Genomic DNA, 9,195 nt, shown 5'->3' with positions numbered 1-9,195 from the left:
CCCTACATATTAGAAAAAAGCTGAGCTTTTCAAGTTCTCATTGAAAAAACCCACCTTTTAAAATATATGTAGAATATATATCTCAGATGTAATTGCCGTTCAGTATAATTAATGCCAAAGACATTGTAGGTCATTGAAATATACAAGTAGGTGCATGAAAGCTAAAGGCATCTGTTTGTCTTAGTTTCAAACTCTTCAGTTTTGTCACAATTGCTTTAAATCTTCCGTGATACCTTCAACTGCAATGTTTCTGGATAATAAATGTAACAGCTTCTGTTTAAATAAATTTAAGATTTATGGATAGAAAGATAGTCCTATATAAAAATATAGAAGATATATTACTAACGGTAATGTGACCATGTATGTCTTTTGAGGTATTTCATTGTCACTTAAACTAATAACTGAATTGCATTACTAAAGGCCGGATAACACTCTTGGATTGGGCAGAATTTCAAGCAGTTATACAGTACTGAAGAATGGTACTAATTTAAAATAATGTCTTACCCCTCTCCCTCCCCCGAAATAGCCCATGAACAAACGGATTCCACTGTACGAGTTTGGCCTTTTTGTGGGTTGTGCTTTTCTGGTATGGTATGGGGACTAATAAAATCTTAATCTTCAGCTTGTAGGTGAAAAAAATCATTTGCTACTCCTTCCCCAAAAGAATGAGAAATTTAATTTAAAAAATGGAGTAGAATAGAAAAACAGTAGCTTAAGCTGTCCTCTGTACATCAGCTGTCTTGTGGTCATGCCGTGATTAATCCGTAATCGGTCCTTGAAACGGGCTTGCTGCAGCTCCAGATATATAGAGCCTCTCTCTTTGGGAATGATTTCTACTCCAAAATACAGCCCAGAAAATTCAGCCCTGTTTCACTTAAAGATTGTTACAGCTTTTTCAGAAAAATGAGTGTTGGCCACTACTGTCAGCTCTGAATTTAGGGTCCTTGGAGGGGAGAGTGCCAGAGAATTATCCATCTTAACCCTCCACTTGATTCAGTTTCAAGGTCTGATCATTTACGAGCTCTTTGTCTGGTAAGTGAAAATATAACCAAAGGAAAAGTGAACCTAACCATCCTGAAGTGGGTCAAGACTTTTCTTCAAAAAATATTTCCTGATCTACTACATTAATACTTGGATTTTGTGGCAGTTGGCAGGAATCCTTGGCAATTTTTTTATTTTTTCACACCATCTAGTGGTTGAAAATGAGAGATGCAGGTACTGACAGGAGGCGATGTGTATAGATCCAAAATGGTGTCATAAATTCAGCTTCAGCTTGAACCTAGCTATGGCTTTATTGCCTTTCTATCATATGTCAGCCAGGTATGAACATTACTCTTGAAAATCACATTTTGCTGATAAGGAAGTAAGTACGGGTATAGCAGTATTATCGTAGGAAGGGTGAAGCATTAACAAAATATCGAGCATATTTGTGCAACATGTTATAGTTCTTTGTTTTACAATGAAATATAAATGGTATAGCTAGCTCTGATGAATATGATAAGGTAGATATTTGTCTCTCCCAGCAATAATTATGCCAAAGCAATATATTCCCCGTTTTTCACATACCTTTATAGAAATTAGGGGAAAAGAGACTATTTTGTTTCCAAGAAATAAGATCATTAGTACAACAGAAATAATTATGAACCAGTTTAGTAAATTTGGGCATCGATATAATTTAAATAAAGTAAGAGGAGCAATATGTTACAGGTAAGTTTCTAGGTGGATGCCTTTTAGAAGAATGAGCAAGGTTTCAGTTTAGCAATGTTTACTTCCTAAAATAGCTAAGCATTATGCAAAGACAAATCCCCCATAGTTTGCTTTAAACTGAGCATCAAAATTCATGTTAGTGCAATGAGCATGATTTGCATGCTTATACTCTGATAATACAAATACCTATGCCTGACTAGTGTAATTACTGTAAAAAAAGCATGTTTTCCTTGTTTTAAAGGTGCATTCAGAAACTATTTTAGCTATTATCTAAATATTTACGTCTGTTGTGGCTTTTGTGCGGCAGCAGTCCTATGGGCTCTTACAAAAAAACCCCGAGATTTTTCTTCTAGGTTTTTCTACCTTTGAGACTTTCCTTCAGAAGTTGAGTTTTTAATCTGAGCAGAATTAACAGAACTGTTTAAATAAACAGAACTGTTTATTTAAAAAAATAGTTAACTTTTCAGATTAGTTGATCAATGTATCTGTACAGATAAACTCATACTATTATTGTTTTAATTTATAATATTCTTGAATATTCAAGTGGCTTTTATAACTTATGCTATGAACCATGTGAACTTTCAGAAAACTATACACCCCTCTCCCGCTATGCAGTAGAAGACATTTTATAGCTCTACTGATAGAGGGACTCATTAATAAGATTTCTTAGCTAATATTGACTTCTCAGTTAATATTGACTATTAGAAATGCAATACTTGGGTGTCCTGTTTTCTAAAAGGATGATTGCTCTTAACTCCTGCTCATTTATGGGCTTGCCTTTGCTTTCAAGCCCATGTGATAAATGGGGAAACATACCGTGACATAACAATCCTTTTTATAAATCTTCCATAGCTCTACTCAAGAAATCAATTTCCAGAAACAAAGACAACTGTGAGTGGAGGTAGCCCTACTTTTTTTTTTTTTTTTTTTTTTAAAGTTTGGTATGCACAATTTATGCAAGTGCGGCACTTGCAGTATTTGTTTGTTTGCTTTAGGTACATGTTTTGTGTTGGGAAATTCCATAGTTTCATCAGCCAAATGCAAGTAGTAATGGAAATTTACTTAGATGTTAGCAGGCACATTAGTAGAATTACTGACATTTCTTAACTTTTAAGCTCATTTAATTCCCATCTCATTTATATTTATATTTGCATTAAAACAACAAATAATACTTCAAAATCAGAAATTATATCTGAAACTGGAATTCTCCTTCCCTGTTGTTATTTCAGTACATGCCAATGCAATACAATGCTGCTCACGCTGGTATTTGATTCATGGAAATCTCATCTATGACTTAGCCCTTTGCTCTAGAATTTTCCGTGAAAGTAGAGTGTTAACTTGGTATCTAGATTACCCTTTATTCAGTGGTTGTACATTTCCAGTGTGGCAGATTTTTGGTGTTTCAATACAAGAAATGTCTGTTAAAATGCTCACATCTCAACTTGTATTTTTTGCTCAGTGAAGAGACAAACAAAGAAATCTCCATAGCTCAGATTACTGCTTATGAAATAAAGTACAACTTAACAGTGCAGCTGTTTCATAATCAGTGCGAGCATTTTGTACATTATCTGTATAGTCTTCATAAAATGTATTTATTCAGTATTTTTCAAAAACATGTGAAAGGCATACTAAAACCCTCTGTTTTTTTTGTCAGGCTATTTTCTGACTGATCATACTGAGATCCGTATTTAACAGTAATTTCTCTTTCCAAGACCATACAGCCTATGTCTACCTTAGCAAACAGGGAGTACCAATAGGAGCAGATTTGCAAAGTGAAACACTTAGTGCTGAGGCCCCGGTATCCACACCGTGCATTTTCAAAGGGGTTTGATGTCCGAAGAGGTCTAGCCTGGTTTTGTGGAATGAGAACACAGTAGTGGTTGGAGCACGTTCAAGTGCATCTTCCATTTTAGTTTCATCTGAAAGAAATGTAGTGTGTGCGCTCTAAGACTGATGGCTCTGCAAAGTGAGCTAAGGTGGGGAAAGTGGGAGCATTGGGAGATTCATTTCAGTGGGATGCTTCTGATCAAAACTAAAATGCAATACTAAATTGTACATTTCCTTCTTCTGGCTTGTTTAGGTATATTCCTTACAGGGGAAAAAAAAAAAAGATACATGGCTAAACATAAGAACGAAGGCCTTTAAATGGAAGGTTAGTTAAGATAGACTAATGCAAAGTGACTCTAGCTCTGTTGGTTTGCATACTGATAATATGTAAGCATTTACCTACCTGATTAGAAAAAAATTTGGCATTGTGTCATCTAATGGAAAATAAAATGGCCCTTCTGTCGTTCCAGGGTGTTTTCAGGGGCCAGTTTTGGTTCAGAATTCAGTCTGCTTACCCTGATTTATATTGGAACTCTTTAATTGGTGTCTATTTTGTCTCATGTCATTGCAGGAAATAAAACCTAATAACGCAACCATACAATAAATCTAAGGCTTATATTCTTAAAGATGACCATTTTATTGCTCTCTTAAAACAACTCTACTACCTGTGAAGAAGTCTCATTCAGTTATCTAAAACATTTGTCATTTTCTGCTTTTTAGAGAAAATGCTGTTCTGTGCCAAAAATGGTCCCTGGTTGATAGTGTATCATTCAGCAATTACACCAAAGGAAGTTCTAAAATTTTTTAGCTAGTCTGAATCTCCTGGATGAATTAGAGGTGTTCTAAAATATTATCTTGCCAAAATTGCCCCCCAGGATATTCTTCAAAAAAAATCTCTCCCTGCTTCCCGCACATCTTTAACTTGATAGGAGAGGCTATAGATAATGTTTTGCTTTTCAGTTTTAAAGTTTGCAGATCTTCAGCCCATAAGTTAATATTACTTATAGCGCTGCTGAAGAGGGCAGGAGAAAAATCTTGAATTCACACACTTCAGTTGTGTTTTTTTAAAATACAACTCCATTGTTTTCTTCAAGGCATTGAAACACAATGATGATTTGCAGCAACTCTTTTTAAAAAACAAAACAAATAAAAAAACCACCCCACAAACACAAAAAACATACCATATGTATTGAACAATAGGGACTAATTGCACAAGGACCAGATGTTCTCAACTTTTGCTGAAGTCAGTAGAAGTTAATATGGTGCAAAGCATCTGGAGATCCTCATTTATGCAGAGGATCTGTTCTAGAGGTAGAGACTGTTCTGGCAATCCTCTTGCATATAAACATTTTCTCTTCTTGCATATAAAAAGTCTCTTCTATGTAGTACAAAAATCTTGGATTTAAAAGATATCTGTAAAAACCAGGTAGTGTATTTCTACCTACTGTGTTTTCCCCAAGTGCAAAAACTTTTATGATCAGTGTCTCATGGAGTCATAGGTACACACACATCAATGCAGTGAAATTGGTGGGATGGGGACAAGGAGAACCATCTGCTCACATTGTGTTCAGTTGAGAGCATTTAAGGAGCCTGTAAACCCTGAACCCTGATGGGATCCCCCCCCCCGCCCCCCGCTATCATAGCATGCTCTACAGACAGTGTTTTGCCAGCATGTTAAATGTTAAGTCATAACCTGTTCCTTGCTGCCCTGTGAAATTACTTCACTTTGGTTAATAAATTTCTGCTGGGGAAAAAAAAATATCCACTCTTACAGCCAGTGAAAACACAGAAGTAGCTTGGAAAGCATTTGGTCATTTGTTAAGGTTGTTGTTTCGTATTATTTGGCATAATATATTCCACTGCCCTGGTGCTTGTCTTCCAGGGGTTGCGGTGGCCCCTTCCTCCCCCCGCCCCTGCCTAGCATTGCCTGGTATGGCAAATGTGCTCCCAGTCACATGGCAGAGCTGCGGCCGCACACTTGTGCGTTCTCCTCATTGCAGGGCAGCTGGATCTGGCCCTGCCCCCCTCTCCTATCCCCCTATTTGCCTTGGAGCAATTCATTTTGCAGTTATTGAATTTCTTTAGAGAGTTATTTTCATACAGCGAGCATCACAGCACCTCTGGATCTTGATAGCATTTCTACATAAGGAGAAAGAAGCTTTGTGTTAGTAATTACCTAACATTGTCAGGAGCTGACTGCAGGCCTCTTTCTAGTGATAACAGAATAACCACATAATGTAGCTTTATAGCACATGATTAATAGAAAATAATTACACATCCTACAAAGGGATGCAATATTTCTTATAAATTGACTACAATGGTTTCCTGTAGATTAAAGGACTCTTCATTATTTTATCAGTCCTTCTGAAGTATAGTCGCTTGCCTATGTTAGCAGTGATGTTAAGAGCTGAATGCACTGAGGGATACCAGATGGTAAACCCAGTGGTACCTGAGATCTGAAGCTGATGCAAAAGCACCATGCTTCCCAACTCTTAAGAATTCATATAAAACTCCTAACTGTATTCATATCCTTCTGCATAGTAATCATTATTTCCCACAAATGTGGGCTTTAGATTTTGATTCTGCACATCTTAAGCAGCAGTAATAGACATATGGACCTCACAACAGCAGTGTATTAATTAAATTATATTGCTATGAAGGAGTTTATAATTGATAATGTTGATAGAAACGATACATCAATTTGGTTTTTATATGTGACTTCAAGAAAGGGCTGGGGGGGGACTGCTTATCTGCTTGACTAGTAAGCACACTTTTGTGGTACTGAGGACAGAAAGGACTAGTTAGGAGTTTAAAGAGAAATGTCTGTACTTTAATCAGTTTAAAAGGGTTCTATCTAATTATTCTAAAAACTGGGATTAAAAGTTGGTAGCCAGGTATCTGCATTATATTTTTGTTCAGACTTCTGTGGACTGCAGATAGTTTAATTGGGATTCATGTTGCTCTTGAGACCCATGCAAAGAATAGTAACATGAAGTAAAAGCTTCTGTGTTGCAATATTGTCTGTATGGTATAATGGTTGCAGTGAATCCTTAAATTAGTTTACTAGTCTGTTACATCAACAGTCATTTCATCTTCTCACTTAGCTTAATACCAGAACAGTAAGTGGTGTATTAGTAAGTAGCAAACCCCAGAAAGTTTTCAAAACAGCAGCATGCTTTTAATTTTAATTTGAGGTATCTGAATTGTTTCTTTAAAAACAATTATTTCGAAGTTCATGTAGTGTTGCTAAGTGGAACATTTTCAATGGATAACGTAGTCCACAGGCTTTTTCTATGCCATTTGTCATATGCAATTTAATGACCGTTTAACTAAGCCACTTCCCTCATTTCATGTATTGTTTGCTTTTTTGGCTGATGTCTAGCAAAACTTGCTTAATCACTCTTGTCAGTCACTTCATGAGTTCCATGTAACAGCTTAAAATCTTTTGTTGCTTTCTCTTGGAGAGATTTATTGCTAAGATTCCAGTAGTATACGTGAGTACTGCTCCTTTCAGCAATTTCCCACTTCAGTGTAGAAATCCAGTTTGTATATTTAACCAGTGTATTGTGAGATAATACATAGATTTTTTTTTTTTAAAAACAGGCTGATCTGGAACATTATAAACCTCAGGGTTAGGTTGTTATTTAGCATTTAAGGATTTAGGGTGTAATGTGTACCCCCATGGGAAAGGTTATGAGCGGTTCTTAACTTCTGTGGAGAGCAGTTTGCACTGACGATCGCGTTCAGATACCTCTAGACTTTCAGATGAGACCCATCCCCAGCAGTCTGTTCTGCAGTGGAAGGTGGAAGAAGATGGAATTATTTTTGCAGCTTTCTAGTTTGTGTGTTCACGTTATAAATGAAGGTTTTCCTGCTGCTTTTTATGTGGATTTTCTTTAAATCACACTTACTGCAGTATTTAATGGATGGTAGGACAGAGTATTTTAAATCACTTTCTCACTGTGAAGAGAAGGGAGAAATGTTTAATTTACGACTGGTGTTCAGCCTTCCACAATAACAAAATATGAAAGTGTGTGTGAGCCTGCATGCAAGTGTGTTAAAAAAAAAAAAGCAAAAGGCACAAAAAAAAAAAAAAAAAAGCCTGGGCCCACATGAAAGTGGGCCATCAACAGGGCTTCATCGTAGTTAAGTACAGGGAGAACTGAGTACACTAAGCACCTCATAGCACCCTAGAGAACTCTCGACCAGGCCAAATATGCCAGCAGCAAATCATTATAGCTCAGGCTCTAATGAAACTCCATTAACCCTTAAGCTCCACTTGACTATTTATAACCAAAAAACTTTATCTACAGTCAAAATAATAGCTTCGTCTCAGTAGGACCATTAATTCAAAATCCTACAGCCTTTGCTTTTCTCATCAGAAGAGCAGCATAGCAGGAAGCAGATGTTGCTTATCAGAGATATCTGTGTATTTTGTATTTTCCATGTTTGTTCCAAAGTAATTTCTATCTTACTAATCATTCCATTTTGAATGGGGTCTCTGTTTTAATAATGCTTCATTTGTAACTCAATATATGTGTGTGCACAATTTCAGCTGTTACAATTTATTGAACCGCTGTTAGGATTGATCTTAAAATATTTACCTCATAGGAAAAAAATTAAATTTGGATCCCACAATACTCTTACTTGGTATTGCTTTTGGAAGATATTATTTCTTTAAACTATTATAATTCATTTTGTTTCATATTTATCTCACTAAGCCTAAACAAATTTCAAACAAAAGTACATTAGTCATCTGTCAGACATATGAGATCTGCCGTAGAATTTTCTGCAAGCCTAAAGCAATAGTAGACTTTGTCCATAGAAAGAGATTATGTATTAGATATATAGTGTTCCCTCACATTTGAGCGAAGTAGTATTTAAAATAAGTTGATTGTAAGTTTCTTAAGAGTTTAGCCTTGTGATGCTGAAAGAATCCTTGTTGATTCTTATATGTCAACATTGTGCTATTAGATTTTAGTTACAAAGGTAAGATTTTTATATTTGTGATGAATACAGGATGGAGAGGTCAGCTATTTTTAGTAGGTGTTACAGTGAAGTGTGGCCATAATTAAGACATTTTCCTGAGTATGCCTGGCCTTTTTAAAATTTAACTTCTATCTTTGCCTAACTCTGCATGTGAATGCCTCTAACAAAAAGATAAAATGTTTTAATTTTCAGTTGAAATGATTATAACTCTATATAAGAGAAAGCATCCATAAGGAGTTACATACAAAACACTATTGCATTTATATCAGACTAAAGGTTAATATTGCATATTGTTTTCAATTAGGAGTACAATAGATTTGGCTGGTGGGTAGGAGAAATGAAGGGAACCATTGGCTTGGTGCCTAAAGCCTACATAATGGAGATGTATGATATTTGAGAGGCCTGGGTAAGTACATTTTAATCCAATCTTCTGTAATGGCTTATATGTTCCCTTGTTCTCTGTTTCATAAGTATCTCTTTCCTGGAACCTTTGTAGGAGTCCTGTTAACATAAAGATTATGGCAAAATATATTGAAGGTTCAATTAAAGCACTTTTTCTGGGATTCTGTATGAAATATTAAACCACAGTTTACAAAATATGATGTATTTTATAACTATGTTCCTTTTCCAGATTTTTTTTTTTTGTAAAATAAAATTGGCGTGCTTTCTAGT

The 9,195-nt window shown here is 35.8% G+C and overlaps 1 protein-coding gene across 1 annotated transcript in view; it reads left to right on the top strand.

Moving 5' to 3' along the window:
* SKAP2 (src kinase associated phosphoprotein 2) overlaps positions 1-8,920 on the top strand; it is a 110,352-nt gene extending 101,432 nt beyond the window's left edge. The window contains exons 11-12 of the mRNA XM_009579211.1: positions 2,560-2,598; positions 8,828-8,920. Of these exons, the coding sequence (XP_009577506.1) occupies positions 2,560-2,598; positions 8,828-8,920 (132 nt within the window). The remainder of the gene's footprint in view (positions 1-2,559; positions 2,599-8,827) is intronic.
* The last annotated feature ends 275 nt before the right edge of the window (positions 8,921-9,195 follow it).

This window comes from Fulmarus glacialis, unplaced genomic scaffold, assembly GCF_000690835.1.
Source record: "Fulmarus glacialis isolate BGI_N327 unplaced genomic scaffold, ASM69083v1 scaffold7966, whole genome shotgun sequence".
Taxonomy (NCBI): domain Eukaryota; kingdom Metazoa; phylum Chordata; class Aves; order Procellariiformes; family Procellariidae; genus Fulmarus; species Fulmarus glacialis.
The sequence above is the reverse complement of the archived record's forward strand: the minus strand, read 5'-3'. Positions and strand labels throughout refer to the sequence as shown.